The following is a 21,635-nucleotide window of genomic DNA, read 5'->3' as shown; positions in this document are numbered from 1 at the left end:
TACACTGAACAAATGCTTTAACACACTTCAGTAAATGCATAGCTCTGGCTGTGGAATGAAACATCTCTGTCTTGACTGTCCTGTTACCTAATATAGGCATTCATTTTTCCACTGATGTTATCACTGAAACTAGCTGTGGGCTAAAAGATAAATTTGTCTGTACAAAGCTATCTGCTCGCCTGATCATTATGCCAATTACTGCATAGAAAGCAAGATTGGAGGGTATTCAAACTTGAATATACAGGGAAGACTCAGCTATACGCTTTAAAGCGAAGCATCACAATCCTTTTTGCTTTAAATAGTGTCATGTTATAGCTAAAGCCATGGCTGTCACAGACAAATAGGACAAACACAGTGCTATATAGAGCTAAAAGTAGAGAGTAACTTTGAGTTTAGGTAATAAAGTCTAAAATAAAACTGCACTCAAGAAGAAACCCAGCCAACTATGAATGACCCTGAGTGTGTGTAGTTCACTAAATCAAATGTTAAATGGAGTGCTGGCACACGGCTGATGGCCTTGTGCTCAGTGGTTACTACTGTCTTTATGCCAGCAATGCGGCATTTATGGATGTCGAGGGATATGCTGCCCGGAGCTAGGATTAGTTATGAGGAAGGGAATGCATTCAAGAGCAGGTTTTCAAAGTTAGTTTATTAAAGAAGGCATATCATCTCATGGGCATCCCCATGAGAGTGGTGTAAAAAAAAACAAAAAAATACACACCAAGAAAAATCCAAAAAAAAAGATTAGTACAGGTTTAAATAATAGAATCTGAACAAAATAATGCAGAGCAGGCTCATTATACAAGTGTTAAGTGATGAATAATGTATTTTCTTTTACATGAAATTTAGCCTGACAGCTTCTGTGGTTGAGAAAACAGCCTAAGGATAACATTTTAACTACTGTTAGAAAAGAGTATGGTGTGGTGCTTTGGACAAACTTCTACACTAGGCTGCATCTACAGCACATTGGAGTTTAATTTACTCTACACCAACAGTATATATGGAGACATATCACGGATGTCCAGCTTAGTTAATGCAGGTTGGCCAATGCTTATACTTTGAGAGTTTCAAGCAATAAAGTGAAAGTCCTCCAAGGCTCCATACAATTTGGTCTGACAATGACAAACATATTGTCCCAAAATCTCTTTTTCTCAGAAACTAGCTTACAAAATAAACCTGAAACTCTACAATGAGATACATTTAGCCCAATAAATGAACAATGATAATTTACAAAGTCATCAGCAAACTTTTTTATCTTAAATGGATTTATATGGATTGTAAGCAATTTAATATTAATGATTAATAACATGTGGGTGATTCTGGACCTCGACTCTCCTCTTTATGGCCACCTCAGTTGGTAAATGACCAATACCACTACCAAGGTCCTAAATGTTTCCATATAGCACATTTATTGAAAGCAGCATAATCCAGGCTGATGGCCATTTGAAACTGACATGCGTCTGACTAGGAACAATGAGAGCTTGTTGTCTATCCTTGGTTCAAAACTGAAAAGACTATTTATCCAAAGCTATCCTTCTTCTATCATACATGATGACTGTAAACAGACTGCAAACAGAAGAAAATGTGCACATTCCATATATAGATATGAGAGATACATGATTTTCATCTAACAACGATATTTTTGATGGATTTCCATTTTGATGATTATCAAAATACTTTGATTTAACATGGTACACTGTGATGTGCCCTTTTTCTCCAGTCAAGTTTTGTGATGAAGGGATTTGTTGTGGCTTTTGGATGATGTGACCTCTGAGACAAGAGCTGGAGGGAGGGATGGAATGGTCTTTTGGAGCAAGGGATTAAAATTCTTATTCATTTTGTCTCGTTTCCTCTGTCCCCTCCTGGGCCAGTGTGACTTTCATTCTCCTGACATTCTGAAAAATGCTGTTAAATGTTAATGGAGACTATTTTTGCATGGGTCGCGACCACGTCTGGCACACACATGCATGCTGGACACTTGCCCATACAGATACACACACGCACCCACAACCACACAAGCGCGCATGCGCACGCACGCGCACGCACACACACACACACACACACACACACACACACACACACTCAGCAAGAAACCATGCTAAGCTCAGTCTTGAATAAAAATGATGTATTCTTGCTTCTGTAAAAATGATCAAATGATCCCCACTCCCACTGGTCCCACTAACCTCTGCAAACCTCGCTCAGTCAAACTTTTCTTTCTTCTTTTCTTTTAGTTAACTTTGGTGGCAGGGCTGACTTTTTATTTGATATCTTTTTTAATATTGTGGGGGACACGAAAAAAGCTTCGACATCTGACAAGCACTCTGCATGTGTCTCACTTGGTGGTGCTTTCATCTGCTGACGTCGACACTTATTATCACAGACAGTGTATCTAAGTTATCCCTTTTTCCTCAGGTTAAAGGCGAGAGAAATTCTCACATAGCGAGTGCCACCCGCCAAAGTTGACATACTGTGTAAATCAAATACATTTTATAGTTGTTGGATGCCACATGTTGAGTATTCTTTTATGCAATAGGAAAAGGAAATAATGAAATATAGTCAAAGAAAGCAGCGGCACACATTTTCTTAAAGCATTTTGAGCTGGTGAATAGAAGCTAGGTGAGATCGTGATAAGAATAAAGCAAAGATGATAAAAAGTTATCAACACTTAAGATATATTAGGTGAATCATAAATGTCCATCAGGTGCAGCTATGGCATATTCTAGCTCAACAAACACACAGGAACTAAGTCTTGACAAAATATACCGTGTCAGATGTGTTTTTATGATTCTATAATAAATCATCATACAACAAGTCAAATATTCCCCAATGCTTTGCACTATAATAGAACTATTTGTAGTAAACATAGTGCTGGAAATACCAGTTGCAGTACAGTGCAAATAGCTGTTGCATGGGTGAAATATATTTACAAGAGAGGAAAAAGAAAACGTACCCAAAACATGAAGGCATGATGTGAAACAAGTTACCGTGAGTGCACTAGCCGGACTTTAATGAGGCTGTCAATTGTGAAAAGTGCCATCAAACATAAAAAAAAAAAAATTCTCTCTGTTTTTGTCTTAATTCACCACACATACTCCGCATTAACCGTATGTATTATCAGTAACATTGCATTTGAGCCCTTACCAGTCTTTATATATTATATCACAACTACTGAGGATGGCATGCAATTTGAATCAAACGCTCCTAATGGTTGGACTTCCTAGTGAGTGTGTCCGAGTGATTGGTGGGATTTTTTTGTATATGAAAGGCATCGCCTTCAGAAAAGATCAAGAGCGCTGCAAACATAAAAAAACATGGCTCTCTCCACCTTGATGTAACCACAAACAAAAAGAGAAAGTAGCATTTAAAAAAAAAAAAGGAAGCTATTATTCTTTCTAAGAAACCCACCAGCACCATGCACTCCAGGTGACAGGCAATTAAAATCAAGTGTGCTTGACAGTTGGACTTTGTGGCATCCCTGTCTTCATCATAAACAAAGGGCATGAATAGAAAGTCACACAAACAAAAATTACCTGCTATTATTCTTTAGAGAAAGTTGAAAGTGCGAGCCACCCTCAGTAACATGCTATTAAAGTCAAACAAAACCACACTGTACAGTTAGACGTGCAACAGCTCCACGGCAAAAGCCCTAGAAATTATAGCTTATACCAAGGTCTGCATCCGTTCAGTTACATTTACCCCATATTGTTTACAATGCTGCAAAGTCAAAATCAATAGAGCCTGCCAAGACGGGAACAGCCTAATGTTCTATTAGAACTCTCTGCTATTCAATTACAGCTCAAGAGTTGGAGAAGTTTCAGCTAGCTCAGGTCCCCAGAGGAGAAGCACAGAGAAAGTATGAGGCAGAGAGAGAGGGAGTAATAAATCTAAAACTGACAAACAGCAAAAATAAAGTTATGGCATTCTCCCACCCCCCATATTTTTCAGTCTTCCTTGAAGCTGCAGTACAGGACATGGATGAGAGGAGCTCTTCAATTATTGTTGCTTTTAACTTTTTCATAGCTTTTCATACACTCTGTAACTGTTTTTGCAGTTTTAATTATCCTTTTAGTGGGCTCCATGCCTTCTATTATGCATTTTATATCTTACCTCCCTCCCTTCCTTTACATGTAAGCAAATACACTATCTCCACTGTGTGTGCCACAGATTTCTTTCTCTGCCCTTATCCAGGCAGTCTACTGCACATAACGAGGCTGGTCCCCGGGGAGCCAGTATCACTACAGGGGTGGGAGAGAAAGACAGACAGACATACTGTAAAAGAAAGTAATAGGGAAAGAGAAAGAAAGACATGTCCTAGACAGGGGGTAAAGGAAGAAAAGGCCTAGTAACAGGGAAAAGAGCCACATAAGAAAAAAAAAGTCAAATCAAAGACAGACAAGAGAGCAGAATAAATGAACTTTTCTTTGTGCCTCCTGTGGTAGTGATAGGTCGTCATAGGGTCCCTATGGGGATAATTATAGGGCCGAGTGGCAAGATTCAATGTTCAGTGTATGTGCTATGTGTGTGTCACTAAAGACAGGCCTTTGTCAGAATAGAGCAGAGAGGATAAGACACGGAGGGAACACTGCTACCGCAGTGTGCCTGAACACACCTCGAAATATCCGATAAAACATGCTGCTCTGAAGATAATCCCATGGCCTCCATCTTAGAATGGAATCATCTTCCAAATAAATGCACACTATTACATACAGTACATATACTATATAAATCCCCCACATATTCAGATTGTAAGAAGAAAGAATCATACAGAGCTGTGTAAATTTTCCAACTTAGTCATACCATCCTTGCCCACTAAGTGGCAGTGGATTCTCCCTTCTCTATAGAACACCTGCTATTTTCATCAGCCACCTGTCTACACATCTTATTTGCTAATTATCCTGTAATATTTACCACATAGTCTGTACTGCCTTGTTGCCAAAGGAGTGTCTCCTCTCAAGTCACCCTGTGACAGTGTCCTCTAGCAGCTGAAGTCAAGGACAAAGACTTTCTTGTTTCCAACCATCATTCAATGTTTTTTTTTTTCTTTTCTAAAGCATGATTATGATCAACCAGGCACCCATGACAGCAACCTTAACAAGGATAATATTTTAATCCAAACCATGACCTTTCCCTGAAAAACAAAGCTGAATAAAAAATACATTTTTAAAGAGAGATTTATAGTGTTGGAAGGTACAATGTTGTTCTGCTGATAGGGACATTGGATCAGGAAATGCTTCTGTGTGTCGTTTTAGAGGGCATGGACAAACAAAGCGTTTTGTCATTTAATTTGAAGTACTTGCTGTTCCAAAGTGTTCCAGCAATTCCTGCTTACCTGCTACTTTGTACTTTCCTGAAACCTGTTCGGAATGCCTGTTGCTTATCCTGATTCAGGTTTACCCACCTATTCATCAGTCTGTAAGATCAATCAGTAAAAATCAGTGGCCTTTTTCCCCAGTTATGTCTGTGTCCAGACTGATTTGTCTTGTTATTCTATGATCTGCTCATAATGTGTACCCTGGATTTTCCATAGTCAAGAAAACACACAGTGTGCCGTGTATGGTATCCTCCTAGAGCTGGTTTGTGATGTTGCTCCCGGGGCTGGCAGAGATTTTGGCTGCTTACCAGCTTTATTCTGTAGCCACATAGTCAATGCTCCAGGTCCTGTGTCTCTCAAAGCTTCCCTGATGCCTCCTAATTCCTGCCTAGTACTTTGCTGTGTCTCCAGTGTCTTCCAGTTCCTGCCTCATGCTTTGCAGTATTTCCTCTGTCTTGCATTGCTGCCAAGTGCTCAAGTAACTTTTGCCCACTACCTTACTGATTTTTTTGTTTTGTTCATCTAACGAACTTCCTTGCTTACACTTGTTATTTTAGGTACAGTGTGCTTTCACACTATTATTTCTCTTTTTGCGCTCATAACGACCAAAGCGGTAAGAGTGTGGAACCCTGGGGAATGGCAGTTTTGCAATGGTCACCATTTTTGGATGTGTAGCTGAAGGGGACCACCGGCAGCGTGAAAACACAGACCGAGAAAGCTGCTGGAGCTGAAGCTGTGAATACAAATACAAATTTAAGTTGTGCATATGTTTTATATTTATATTTTAGAGGTCAAATGTTGGCTGTGGTGAAGAAGAGGAAGTGGTAAAATGTTGCAGTTGTCATTTCTGGTAACAACTATACTCAAATTGAGATAACACTACCCTGACAAAATTAGTGCACTACACTAAGAAGCACATCATATACACAGTGTAATACATAAAAGTGTACCAACTGAAGTATCGTATAATATAGACACAGCATTACTATGACACTACTCATGTGCAATGCTTGTTAGAAATGGTCAAATTCATATTTTCTCCTGATTCCTTTTCTTTGCTTCGTATATGCTTACAAGAGTTAAGCAGAGAAAAGTTCAGTGCCTTATATAAGCACAGGGTTTATCTTTTTCTCATTTTCCATCTTTTTCCCTCCCACCAAGCCAATTTAATTTCTCTGTGCATCATTGTTGTTGATAGTGTGTGGTATATATGCAGTGTTCTGTATTTAGCTCTCTCTGGGAGTCACAATGTTCCATTTACCTTTCCTACAATGCAGAGAAAAATGTGCACGCATGTGCTTTTGACATAATATAGCTGTGTTGAAAGGAAGATCTTCTTTCTCTGCTCTCTGCTCCTACACAAATTTACATCCTAAAAATTGTTTTGTCAGTTTTTAAATTTAAGAGAGCTTAAATCTTTTTCCAATTGAAAAACTGTGTAAAAACAAACACAAGAAAATATGATGAGCCTCAATGCAGAAACATGTTTTTAGTGGGTGAAAAAGAGGCCCAACAGAAAGTTTATGAACCACTGCTGCTATCTGTTAACAAACTATCATGTCGACGTCTATCATTTAGTTCATCATTACATCACTTATCTGTGGAGATGTCTAAAAAAATAACCTCTGCCTTTGTAAGTTTGTCTTCCTCTGTCTTCCAATTTTCTGTCACTATCTGTATTTTCCACTTCACCGTCACTCTCCATGCTGGAGTATAGTATCATTTCACTGGGTCCTTGGTGTGTGTTCTTACAGTACTGTTTATCGAGCATAGACCAGGACAGTTCAATATGAGTTCTTGGAGACAACTCAACAAGTTGTGTTTATTTTAAGTTTCTCCTTTGATATTATGTCTAAATGTTTGTGTACTGTAGGTATGCATCGTAAACTGTACAAACTAGTGTCAAGTGTATGTGATGTGTTAAACATGACATGACATGCTGATGTTTGCTGGTTGCTTTAATTAAGCCTTATATAAACTTCTTCTGTGGCTGTGATCTCTATTACTTTTCAGCACTTCTGCAGCAAGGATCATCTGAACTGTTACTCTATGGTTCTGTCCTTTGTTTTCCCATGTCTTCACGTTAAGTCTCTTCACAAAACCAGCAGTAGACGGTTGTGTCCTCAGGGAGTTTAGAGTTAGATAGTTCTGATTCAACATGCTCCCCTGATGCTAGCAAGTGCAAGTCAAAGTGCAGTGACTGTCAATATCAAAATGAGAGCATGCCTGCTGTTCAAAAAATGTGAGGGCGACCTGCTTGCTTTCATGTAAGATAAGATAAAGTCTGCTTCATATATACACAAACATGCATGCACACACACACACACACACACACACACACACACACACACACCTCATCTTTTTTTGTATCACTCTCCACATTTTGTCATTTGTTGGTGACACAGAGACTTCTGTGAGTGGAAATCCTTTGTTGCTGCTTGACACTCCAGTGGTAGTAAGTCAGTAAGTAACAGTGAGTAAATATAAAAGTATAAAGTATTACTGTCACTAGTAATTAGATCTACAGAGAAGTTTCTACACACGTATTTTTTAAAAAAAAGCACCTTTTATTAATGTTTGATCTAACATTCATGCTCAATTCTGTCTTGTTTCATTAAATTGCACACTTGCCCTTACAAAACATTGTTGGGGGAAACTTGTTCTGGAGAAACATTTGCATGTGGGGGTGTGGGCTGTGGCAATAAAATGGATAAATCTGCAACTGTTTATATTTGTACTGTTAGGGCTTCAAGTCGGCTAACTTTCTCTTTCACCATGTTGGTTGCTGGCACAAGGATTGCTGTTGCTGTTTCACCTAGCAACAGTGACACATCATTCAGTGTTTTGTGATTGGACACACAGACACATAATGTGGTGATGCGTTTCGTCCTTACTTTTGTAATTCCAAGATTCAAGGGGCAGTGGCATGTCATTCACTATTCTCAACTGGAACTAATACACTAGGAAGCAACTGACTCATTTAATTATGTTGATGTGAGTGTGATTTTGCATTTAGGTCCTGTGGGAAATAAGCTGGTGAGTGAGAGGCCCTTCATACATGAAAATGCAATTAATGTGAGATTTCAAGAGATGCAAATTAACATGAAAATACTCCAACTTCTCTGACATCACTGACACAAAGAAATCTAAATATATGACATAAAAACTGTGTGGGAAAAAATAATTTGTGATTTTGGGTTGTTTAAAGAAAATCAACTTGACTTTCAGTGATGTTTTATAACCACTATATAACATATATTCTAATGCATAGTGAGCTGCTGTGTATAGTTTGTAGTAAGTAACATCTACATCATGTTGCAGTGTTAGACATGTTTGCGAGCTTCACTCCTACAGGCTCACAAGACTAAACCAACACATTTCATGTTTTTTACTTCTGATTTGTGAGACTAATTCCAGCAATTTCACCCATAAATCTTCGATGTGAAGAAAAAGCAGCAACAGCAGAAGCAGCGAAAACCTGATTTATACTGGACTTGAAAAGCAGCTATCATTTTTCTCCTCTGTACAAGTGGTCTTGATAGCTCTTAGTGTTACCATGGCATGCATTTGTACCACTGTTGGCGCAGATACTTCTGAAAACGTTGGCGATATCTCAACGTCTTCCAGTAAAGAAGAAATGGCCTATCAAAGGTAAGCAGCATTTTGGATATTTGAGTTGCTCACTTATCTTTTCCACTCAAAACCCTCTCTACTTTTCTTCTTACCTCTCTTTTCCTCCCTAATTACATTTTTCTCTACACTCATCCTCTCTTTCACTCTTTCTACCACACCTCTCATCTCACATCATCCCATCTCCTCGCCATCATTCTCCTGTTTATCATCTTCCTCTGTCCTTAATTCTTTCATATATTTTAGCCTCCTTTTACTCTCTATTTTCCCCTTTTCTTTTTGACTTCACCATCCTGTTGTTCTTTTATATCAGTATACTGTTCCATCCTCTGTTTCATGTCTCTAAATATTAGTACATCCTTCACTGGCGCTCCCCTTTCTCCTGGTGAATTGTTTTAATATACTCTCAGAGAAACACAGAAAGCTACAGAAAACTAGAAGAAATAGTGATGAAAGACAGTAAAAGGAACATGGAAAACTTTTTCTGTCTTTCATCACTATTTCCTTAAGTTTTCTGTTGCTTTCTGTATTTCTCTGAGGGCAACCATATACCACATTTATGTACACTATATATGATTTTATAGTACATAATATACTGTGTTGCTGATAGCGTATTAAAATAATTTACTATATTATATCATGCACATGACTGTCTTTAAATGAGAGAATAAATGGTTCTCTATAAGATAGTGACATTTTAAAAACCACCACAATACTGAGGGCATTGTTGTCAAGCTCACATTAGCAGTAAAGTGTTTTTAGTTTCCTCTATGTGTTTTTCAAAAACAGGAAATGGTGGACGAAGCACATGCTGCAGGTAGTATTAGGTGAACCACATAGACCACCACCAGAGAACCACTATGAGTAATGTAGCATTTTTACATTTATCTTCACACTTTTTTAGCTTTACAGTCACGAAAAACAATACCACGGATGTATGGAGAATTACATCCTTCACGCATTTCCTGTCCATCAGTTGTCCTATATCTACATCTATCTTCTATCCTGCTCCATCACACCATTAATCTCTTGCTCCATTCCACTCCTCTACACACGCACACATGCTCTCTCACACACACACACACACACACACACACACACACACACACTTATAATGTATTTGTGACAGCATGACACTATTAACATCAATCCCCCCTGCTTACTATTCATACACATGAACACACACACACACACACACACACACACACACACACACACTCACTCGAGCACACACACTCACTTGAGCACACACATTCACACAGCGTCACAAAGATTGCCCTATATAGAGTAACATAGTGTCCATGTTGCCTCAGCTGACGGGATCAATGATGATTCTGTATGTGATGAATGGAGATATGGAAGAGTGCTGGATCATATGCAATGCTATAAGACGTCACATACATGACAAATAGACCATGACTGCTGGGAACGGCGTCCGATTTCTGCTCATTATAGGGGACGGAATGTAAAGGCATACACACAAACATACATGCATATCCTCACCACATCATGACTGAACTGATTGAAAGATGACTACATACATGTCAAAACACACACTCACAGTGAATAGTAAAACAATGCATAGGTTTTTGTTCTATAATGAAGCATGACATTATTTTTGAGTTATATAGAGGCGCACACACAAACACAAACACACATACACTCACACAGATGTGGTCTTACCCTACGAGACTGGATCTCTTTGACGTATAAAGGCAATAAGAATTCAGACACTCCCTCCAACCTGACACCTTCCTTGGTCACCCGCAGATTCCCCATTCCATCCTACAGAGTTACACACAGAGGGAGAGACAGAGAAAAAACAGTGGTTATTCACAAAATGAATAAGAAGTTGAGTGAAACAATCACAATTTATTTGGATTATTGCATATGGTTTCTTCGTGCCCCCCTGCTGCCCCAGTTTTAAAAACACAAACAAAAAAACAGCACAAACGTGCCCTCTTGGACGCCCCTATGGTAGATAAAGGGTGCCCTTACAGTGGACAAAGCTGAAAGCATCACAACCTTCTGCATGTGGATGACCCACCATATAGCTGGTGTCATTTTTTCAACCCAGCCCCTCAAACACCAGTCCACCACTGCATACTAGTACTGTACATTTGCGGTTGGAGATTAGGCAGACTGGGAATCAGTTGCATCAGTTATGATCAGTTTGCATATCTTGAGGTTTCATGAGGCCTCAAACACATTGTCCAAGTTCTACCCATGTGTCTTTGTTAAATGTTCAGTTATGTTATGTGTTTTTATACCAAAAGCCTATCTTTTCTCTTCATGTAACATGATGGTGGTCTTTCTTTCTTTTTTAAAGATTATTTTTTTTGCCTTTTATGCCTTTAATGATAGTACAGCTGAAGATAGACAGGAAGCAGGGGGCAGAGAGAGGGGGAGTGACACGCAGTAAATGGCCATCCAATGCGGGATTCGAACCGGGGCCAGCTGCAGCGAGGACTATAGCCTCCACACACAGGGCGGCCGCTTAACCCACTACGCTACCGACGGCCCCTGTGGTCTTTCTTTAAGTCTATCTTTAACTATACACAGTACATTTCTAAGAAAATGTATCCTATCAAATGAAAGTTTTTTTTGGATGTTTTCCTGACTTGAATTGTATGTTGTACTTGAGATTTGCGATATTAGGCTATTTAAATAACATTAGCTTGACTTGAAATGTTATTTGGGGCACCTAGCTAACCCTATCTATTGCATAAAACTGCACACGACCATAAGCTTTATCTTGTTTTACTTTGCCAATAAATATGGCTGTGGTCTAATTTACTAATTTCTTCCTGACAACGTGGAAGAAGGCCAACAGTCCTCTGCAGCTCGGTATCTTGCCACAGCTGCGTATGGTTTCACTGTGACTTCAAGACTATATATTGAAAGTTTTACCTGGAATTAATTTGGAACTTTACCCATCACAGTATTTACCCAGAAGAATCCCAGCAAACTCAGCATTTGAAAATATAAAATCAATGGGATTCATCTTGTTTCATCATCATTCATGTTAACTTGGAAATTTGCCTTGACTTAATATCAACATAAATGTCAGTATTTAAGACATTTAGTCTACTTAAGGTTAAATTTAGCCAGAATTTATGATGTGTTTTAAGCTTTTAAGAATCTCCAGATCCCCAGAAGTACTTATTAAAATTAGTCATTGATGAGCAGTGTAATATTGATGTGAGATGGGAATATCATGTATTCACACAGGTCTATGTAAGCATGTAGTTATTAATACATGCATTCAACATCAAAGGGCATCATACAAAAACCATAAGACACAAAAAAGGCCAACCAAGAGGGGGGATGGGGTTTAAGTTACACTGGATGTACAGTACATGTTTCTTACTTTGTTAGTTTTGAGTAACAACGTATCCCAGGAGTACATTGGCATACTGTCATTTTGACATTATGAAATGATAACACAATTGCTGTCTTATCTTTGTCGAAACGACAAGGTGCTGAAAGTTTAGACAACAATTTAGTTTACAATGCAGACAGAAAACCCCAAGAACATTGTTCGGCTTGTCAGAAAGACAGATGAAAGAAACCCCTGCTGAGAAAACCCATCGAGTTATGGAAGTAAGTGGAACAGCTAGGGAACGGGGGAGGATTTTGGCTCTCTATGGGGAGCCACTTCAAACAAAGGTCAATGCACTAAACTCAAATTACCCATTTTAAAGGCAAAATCCTACTTACATCAGAATCTTTTGAAGCCTCAACAGGTTTACACTAGAGTACATTTACCTGCAGATTCTAGACCTTCCACTCTACAAGGACTAAACTGTATACTGTAACAATAAGTAAATGAAAATACAGAAAACATTATATATACCACTGCTTTGACTAAGGACTACAGGCCTTTGGGTTGTGCATTTCATTTCTGATCAGCTGACCAGCTGTCTGTGATAAAAATGGCTTTGTGCCGGTTTGTGATCAGTTGTGCCGCATTTTACAGATTCCATCCGAGTGAATGCTTTAAAGATTGTTGGATCAGACTTACATGGTAAGATTAAATTTCTTTCAAACAGCCATGGAGGGTATTAGGATGGCAGGAGCTTTTACAGAGTAGAGTCAGCTCCTGTACCATGTCAAATTGGTGCTTAGGAGAGCAACAGTGGAAGGAATATAGCAGTGCTACAGCTGCTGATCAGAGTGACAGTTTGGTGAGGCTTCTAGGTGCTGTAGTAGGTTTCATGGAAACATACAGGGATGCGTGTTAATGACGCAAATTTGTCAGAAAAAAAGTTGAACTTGAGTAGACATTGTTTCTTTGTTCTAACCAGCCATATTTACCAGCAGAATGGAGTTGGATGTATAACATTTAAAAGACAGTGTTTAGGATCTAATTACATGAAGTGGTGAAAATGCACAATGCGATCAAATGAATACTACTTGCCCCGCCATCTCCTTCCAAGCATGTAGGATAACCTACAGTGGCTGTGAAACACGTGAAAATACAAACTGCCCTATCTCAGTCTAAGGTAATAAAAACACTATTCTTATTTTCAGGTGATTACACACTAAAAAGAAAGAAAAATCAAAAAATACTAAGGGGTATTATGTTAGATTTTTGCCATAAATCTTACAGACTGAACCTTTAAAATGAAAAAACAAAACAATAACGAAAACAAAACAAAAAACCCCAAAAAACAAACAAACAAAAAACTACGTAAGGCAATTTTATGGCCAAAAGATTACAAAATAGAGTGCTGGAATGTATGGTAGAAATTTGTTAAAGTCTGATTAACTATCCACAAATAGTTAAATAATACTGGCTATTCTGGAATAACTTTCCTGGTTACTACTGTGAAATAAATTTCTTTTGGGGGGTTGAACCTCCAACAAACGATTGAGCCAGTTCAGCCAATTGGAATAACTCTCACATAGAGTGTGTCGCTCAATGACAGCAAATTAGTTTTGCATCCCTGGTTTCCAGCTTTCTTTTCATGTTCACAAATATTGATGAAACTGTCCATAAAGATAGGAATTCCGTTTGTAGTGCTGCAGTGAATTATCATTAATTGTTAGGTGCAACAAACCAACAAAGCCTTTCAAATTAGAAATGTATTCAAGAGAGAAAAACAAAGAGAGAAAGAGGAAGAGACAGTGGAGGAGAGCAGGAGAGTTCCATCATCCCAGATGGATATACCTGCACACTGGCCAGTGGAGGTGGTGGAGGCAAGCTGTATGGAAGTGTGTGTAAGGGCAGACCAAAAAAGCTAGGCTCTTTATTTTGTTTAAAAAGGTTGTTTTCAACATTTAATCTACAATAAATTATAAAACACGTTTTTGCTTCTGTTGATATCAATATCACATTTCATTTTTGTGTTTTGTAAGGTTTTGTATTGACCTTTTTTTGTTTTGATTAGAATTTATGATTAAAATGTTCGATTTGTATTTTTCTTTTGTGTATTGCATGTTGAGATTCATTGTTCTTTCCATTGTACTTGTCTCCATTGTACAGTTATTGACAGTTTTAGTTTCCTCTCTTGGTTGGTGGTTGCGTACAAAGATTTATTTTTTTTGGATTGTAACTTTAATGGCTAATTTCTGGCAGAATGCAAGAGTTTAGTATCTGCTCGTATATTACCCCCATATTGAACAGTTTTGCATGCATGGATTAAAAACAAACAACCACATCTTAGTAAAGCAAACTTAATTAAACTTTTTTTTTTTTCCTAATTAGAGTTTAAGACATTGACAGCTACAAAAGTAAAACTAAGGCACACATATTCAAAGTGCTGCTACTTTAATGGAAAAATAGTGATACTTTTTCAAGGAAATTGGTTTGAAATCTATACAAAAGTTTAAATTAGAATCCATTCAGGGAAACGGATCCCACAGGTGATCAGCACTGGTCAATTTTAGTACAAATCTGCAATCGAATAAACCTCATCATATCAGACGTACATGGTGAGGTGTATCCTTCTCAGTCTGATATTGTTTCTAACAAAAGACTGTTCCCAACCGCATATATTGTTACACACACGGTTACAAATGGGAGAATAGAAAAGCGATACGAGTGTGTCAGATCGATAAGTTAAACCAGCCAGAGGTTTTCAGTGTTGTTCTTAGATCTATAGTCATTATGCTGAATATACAGTGGAGCATGGAGCTTATTCAATAAGCCATAACACAACAGGCCCGGGGAATCACAGCCTTACCAACTCCCTGGAATTCACTCACATACAGTATTAGACAACTCAGCACCCAGACATAAACACTATACCTTCATGTACTGTATAGAAGCACATATGCTATAATAGAACAGGCACCCGAACACACACACTGTGGAAGAATGACATACATACAAAATTAGCTTAGTCTGAACAAATTCACACTCGCTACCTTCAATACTTCTCTAATCCTCCCTCTCTCCCTCCCTCAGCCGCATGCTGTCTCTCGATTCCAAAAACATGGAGACGACGAGATGATGTTCAAATTAATCAGGTGGTTTTATTCCACCTCACTGCACCACTGTCCAACACTCAAGCCTCATTCTGATTGAACATGGCAGCCCTCCCTCTTTCTCTGTATCTCAAACACTGCTCGACGTTTTGTTTCATTTTCAATCTGGTATGCATTGCTGGCATGAATGGTACATGAACAATATTGCCAAAGCCTAGAATACAATGAGAAATCATCAACAAATAGAAGAAAATGCCTAAATCTGTCCATTCATTCATTTAGATCTCATTGTTTGCTTCTCTCTCTAAATCTGTTTGTCAATGCTTTTCTTTGTCCTACTTCCTTCTCTCCACCCTTCTCTTTCTCAGCCGTTCTCTTTCGTTGTTATGTTAATGTTAAATTGTTTTTTAAGAAAACAGATCAAAGGTTGCAGGTCTGGGGTCTCTTTGGATTAAACACACACTCTGGTAATCATGTGGAAGGAGATATTTATCAAGAACTGGTAATAGACCTTTTGATTATTTATAATCAAATGTTCTAAATTGAACTCAAATCATTTGATCTACCTGGACTCCAGGTTAATAAATGATAAAGTAAATGCAGCACAACATTTAAGTGTATTTGATTTGAACATTTTCAGCCTGCAGATGTGGTAACTGGAGCCAATTGGCTCTTATACAAGACATTAGTTGTACTGAAAAATCAAGACCTCTTGGGACACAGAGGCCTCTGTAGTTTTAGGGGTGTAAAAGCTGTCCATCCATCTATCCATCAGCTATGTCCACTTATCCTTTGATGTGCCTGGGAGGGGTTGAGCCAATCCCAACTGACATGAGGTGAGAGGCGGGGTACACCCTCGACAGGCTAGTAGTCAATCACAGGGCTGACACATGACGGACAATCATTCACGCTCACATTCACATTCACACCTACGCACATTTTAGAGTTGCCAATTAACCTAACCTGCAGGTCTTTGGACTGTGGGAGGGAACTCACACAGACATGGAGAGGACATGAAAACTCCACAAAGAAACCCCTGAACCTTCTTGCTGCTATGTGTGCCTCATTGAACACTGACACAAGATCTGTGTCAGTGTTCAATAAATGCCCAACTATTGCAAATAATGCTTAAAAGTTCTTGTATGTCAGCTATATTTCTATTTATAGTATCTGGTACATTTTCAATTTATTTATTTTTTTTATTACATTTACCATTTATTGTCTGTAAGAGACAACATTTTTATTTTTATCTGTGCTTTTTGAGAGCTTTTGAGAAGAAGAAGGCTTTTCCCCTTTTATATGTCAGCAGATGTTTTTTTTCTTATTAAGCTCACATAGACTTTTACCTCCCTGTAAACTACTGCAGCCAAGCAGGCTACATGTGTGCCTGCATCACGCTATTTGTGTTATTTGTTTGTTATGAATATCTGTCTCACCTCGTCTTTTGCATCTTTGGATCTACTTTTTGCATGCTATCTCTTTAGATATATAGTATGGTGTTCAGTATGGTGGTTGTGTTTAACATTTTCACATTAATGCTGCCAATCACAAATTGGCCATAAAGCAGACGACATGATTAAATACTGTCAAATTATTTGGTGCACCTACCCTGTATAACCACAGTTTCACAAATAATTTCAATTACAAGCCTAATCAGTATGTTCACATGTACTTCATTGACTCTAGTCCCTTGTTTGAGACATTTAGCCCTAGTCAGGAACGATTCCACATTTCCTATTAGGCAGTGATTAATTAAAAAAATGTTCACTGTCATAGAGGTACAGAACATACTTGTACTTTTAGACTCTGCAAACTGGCAGGTCTCAACAATCCTGAGCCATACTTATTTAATTACCAGGTGATGCTAATGCACCCCCCACTGAGGTAATTTATATTTAGCCTTAATCACACTGACATGACATTTCTAAAGCAAATCAAATCAAATCTCTCATTTCTCTCTTCTGAAAGTCTGTTTTTGTCCTACCATTAGTAAAACCTGGTGACTCTATATTGTTAAATCATCACAGGCCCATTTACATTTTTTAGTGGGAAATATGCTCTCAAAAAAAAAAAAAAATCCTATTCTGATCTTAGTTTCCATAGAAATACACAGGGTCTGACTAATGCATGGAAAACAATCAGTCACAGTAGTAGACTTTTATATGTAATGGAACCAGTTTACTACACCAGAAAGTAGCCCGAGCCTTAGTAACAACCTACCGGAGATACTTTCTAGTCCTGTCAAAACTTTCTAGAAAATGTGAAGTTTGCCAAACTGAATAAATACTGCACATACAAACACAAAACCTGCTTTGCTAGTTCAGTCTTGTAGTGACTAAGACATCTGTATTAATGAGACGGTCTAACTGCACCATAAATTCATTACTTTATTAAAAGTTGACTTCCAGTGTAGTTATTCATATTTGTTTGCAGGGTAAATATCTTCAGTCAGAGACAATGTTGAAACTGAATGTCTAGTTGACCAATCAGATTGCTTGGTTGGAACTACTTATTGCATAATTTTATGCTGTGTACAAAAAAGCAAACAATAACAGGCTCTGTTGGTGCGGTCCTATCGCTTCAAATAACAATAAGAGGCACGCACCCACACACACTATCTTCTGTTTTCATGTGCCCTTTCTCTTTCCCAATTTCAGTTCGGCTTCACTGGCACTGAATACAGACTTTTAGAAATGAAGAAAGATCAACAAATACAAATAATCAACATGATAGCAGGCGAATAAATCAGTTCGACAGTAATAGTAACTAATCAGAGAACAAACTAGCCACTGGTTGGCTTTGTCTGTAAATTTGTTTCTTTGTTCCCTGCCAATTGAAACAGGTTTCATTGGGTCAAATGTGCATGTTTTTGTTTGCCAAAGAAAAATCAACATCTCCCAGCACAATGATAATGACTGTAGACACAATAGTTTCATCATCAAACAATAAACTGCATCTTCCTGCTTCCCCTCTTTGTTTCCCTTACATTACACCATGAATGGTGGGTTTACATTCAGCAAGGTTTTGCAAATCTTTTTGACTGTGTTTGTTCTTTTGATTTTGTTTGTTTAAGAAGTACGTCTGTATCCATGCCAGGTCCTCATCGAGAGAAAACCTCAATTTATGTGTGCAACATTAAAAATGAATGAAAGCACTACCTGCTGCACTGGGTGTGGCCATGCACAGAAATGTACCTGAGACAAAACAATAAAGACAATAACAATGATACATACACAGTCACAAATAGAATGTGTTCAGTGAGCATGCAGTATAATCCCCCATGCACATATCTGCACACACCTACAGAGTCCTGTTGTGGAAATTGCAGGCAGCTGTAGAAAGAGTTAATTGACTGGAATAAATTCTACGTGGTCTAAATTATAGACCATCATACTTTCTCTTCATAGTCATTTTCTTTTTCTCCCTGGTTCATTCTACCTTACTCGCCCACATCTCTCAGCCCATACTGAAAAGCACCTGAGGCAGGTTTTTAGAATCAATAAAATCGAATACAACGAACCTCAGGGTTAAATTTTAACACACTAATACAATGTACTGACTTACTACTTAGTTACTTGAGCAAGAGAGAGAGTAGAAAAGGGCCAATGGAAGAAATACAACCAAAAATGAAAATGATAAATCACATGTAAACACACTCTTTCTTGAGACTGCATTAGCTGGATTTGAAATAATGAAGTGCCCCACTCATTAATATCAGGTTGCCTGGTAGCAATAATTTTGCTTTCAATATTGAAAGACTATCTCATTAGTTAAAAACAAACAAGGATAATTGGGACTTCACAGCATGGGAAAGGTGGAAATAAGCAGTATTTAATGTGTGGTTTCCAATGCTTTGAGACTTTATTAAATATTTTAATCAGAACTGGACTGGTTGCACAGCAGACATTTTGACTTGGAAAGTAGAATTCCCTGCTATGGCATGTCAAAATGTCTCCTGTGCAACCAGTCCATTGATCGGTGTTGCAAACAGCAATATGGTGAGTAAAAGGCCACTATGAATGTAACATAGCTCAATTAGATCAAGACAGTGTCCAGACAACTTGTGAGTTCTATACATGCAAAGTCAACAGAGTGTGTGAGTGTGTGAAAGTCCTCTTCAATGCAGTAGTAATAGAGATAGTGATGGATTCCTTCATCATGGCGAGGTTAGCTGGCAAACTGTCCCATTAGATGATAGCATTCCATATGCAAGGTTATACAGACAGAACACCAGACAAATCATATAAAACGTACCGACAATTTTATCTCCATGACTTCTAGGCATCCATACACACACACGATAAACCCATGTCCTCCCTGTGGTGATGGATCGGCTGGGAAAGTATTTTGCCGGCACTTCTAATATTCAGGACTGTTGTAATTTTTCATGCAACCTTTTATGTCAGCCAGCACACCCAAAGTGGGGGGAGAGAGAGAGAGAGAGAGAGAGAGAGAGAGAGAGAGGGAGGAAGAGCAGTGTCACCTTTAGGGAAAACGGCTCAGGAAATGGCTGAAGGGGTGCACAAATTAGGAAACTTTGAAAGTGCTTTGGTTGTCCTTTTTTTGACCATTTGAAGACATTATATGAGGAAAATTACTTTGCAAAGCTTGTTTTTTGTTGGGTAATTTTTCCTTAAGCTAGTGCATTTAAGTTGGTGCACCTTAATGTTGAATTGAAAAGTGAACAAAATTCAACACAGTTAACAAAAATATGTAAAAAAAAAAAAACATGTGTACCACATGTTAAAAACAACTAAATAATTATTATAAATGTATCATCATTACAGAGCTCTATACGTTCCCAAATGCATAACTTTCTCTCCTGCGAATACAGCATCTCTCCAGCATAGGACAAGATCTACAGCATACTCAGACAGCCTCCTCTCTGATTTCTTCTTGCTTCATTAACTTGTAGATTGCCCGCGATATGAAAAAGGGTACAGATATATGTCATGATACACGTTGCATTTTGAAATGTTTGCTGCACTTACCGTTTAGAATTTAGGTTGATACATGTAGGATGGAGTGACTCGAATTATCTCAAGTCCCCCAAATCTATTTTAGAGGTAACCACCTTATTGACAGCTTCACAGGAGGCAGAAAGTCAAGCTACCTTAACAGCTCCCTCAGGGCTGTGTGCCATCAGCCAGTGCATGCATAGCATCTTTTTTTCTTTATCTGTCTCCTCTCTACCTCTCTGCCTCTTGCACTACACTTCTTATCTTTCCTCCTTGCTTCTTCCTCAAATTGCACAACTTCCTCGATCTCCTGGTGCTCTGGCATGGCACTAACGCTGCCAGAGTTGGATTAAGGGATGGATTCTAACTCCCTTAAACCATGTTTAAAAATTGAAGCAGGCATGGTATTGCTGTGGTACGTTAGGTAACCAAAATCATTTCCTGTACCAGGAGTTTAAGGTGGGATTAAAACATTGATTTCTAAACTCAAATTAAACAAGAGCAAAGCTCACAAATGCCCCACGTAGAAAATCAGCCATTTATTATTAGAGACAGGCTGTTATTTAAAGTTATGTCTGTTTGTTTTAAAAGTAGCCATTGTTGATCAGCTCCCATATGCTATGTTAATTTACGGTTCCTGCCATTTGCTGTTAATGCAAATCCAGCACTTCCTCCATCTGTTTCAAATTAAAACACTCCCAGCATTACAGGGTTGTAGAATTCCTTCACTTCCCTATAAGGCCCTTTCTTGTGAAACATCAAGAAGATGTTTTCAGTTGTATTAATAGCAGCCTAAAAATGAAGACTAATACATCTGTTAAAAGAGACACACAGTGTTGAGAAGAGTGATGGCAGAAGATGGCAAAACTACATTTGCGATAAACAAAATAAGTTACGGTACAAATATAGCCGACAGCAGTTTCCTCTGTTCACAGTCTGTTTCTTTCTCATTGGATTAAATAAGGTAGACGTCTCATCAAGTTGACTGACATGTGTTGAAGTGAAATCCTGACCCACTGAGTCGGAACAGCAACACGTTTCCTGAACAGAGGAGTAAATGTGCATATTTTGTCTTATTTTGAATCGTCTTTGATGCTATAGCAATTATAGAGCGATATTTACTGTAATATGACAATATTTTTTCTGTGATTCACATGAATAAATGTCTGTTAAATATTTGACCTGTACTAAACATATCGGGGCAATATAAGTAAGATTCATTTTTATACCCATGTAATTAGTCATCATAGAAGAAGAAGAAGATCCATTTTGACTGAAATCAAATGAACTAATGTGTCACAGGC

At 38.3% G+C, this 21,635-nt stretch overlaps 1 protein-coding gene across 2 annotated transcripts in view; it reads right to left on the bottom strand.

Annotated features, from left to right (window-relative positions):
- The window catches only part of LOC104930083 (zeta-sarcoglycan), a 344,655-nt gene that overhangs the window by 79,674 nt on the left and 243,346 nt on the right, over window positions 1-21,635 (bottom strand). For both annotated transcript variants that reach the window (XM_019257951.2, XM_027282958.1), the window contains one exon: window positions 10,625-10,726. In XM_019257951.2, the coding sequence (XP_019113496.1) occupies window positions 10,625-10,726 (102 nt within the window). The remainder of the gene's footprint in view (window positions 1-10,624; window positions 10,727-21,635) is intronic.

The sequence above is a fragment of the Larimichthys crocea genome, chromosome X, assembly GCF_000972845.2.
Source record: "Larimichthys crocea isolate SSNF chromosome X, L_crocea_2.0, whole genome shotgun sequence".
Taxonomy (NCBI): Eukaryota; Metazoa; Chordata; class Actinopteri; family Sciaenidae; genus Larimichthys; species Larimichthys crocea.
Note: the sequence above shows the minus strand (reverse complement) of the source record. Positions and strands in the feature narration are given on the sequence as shown.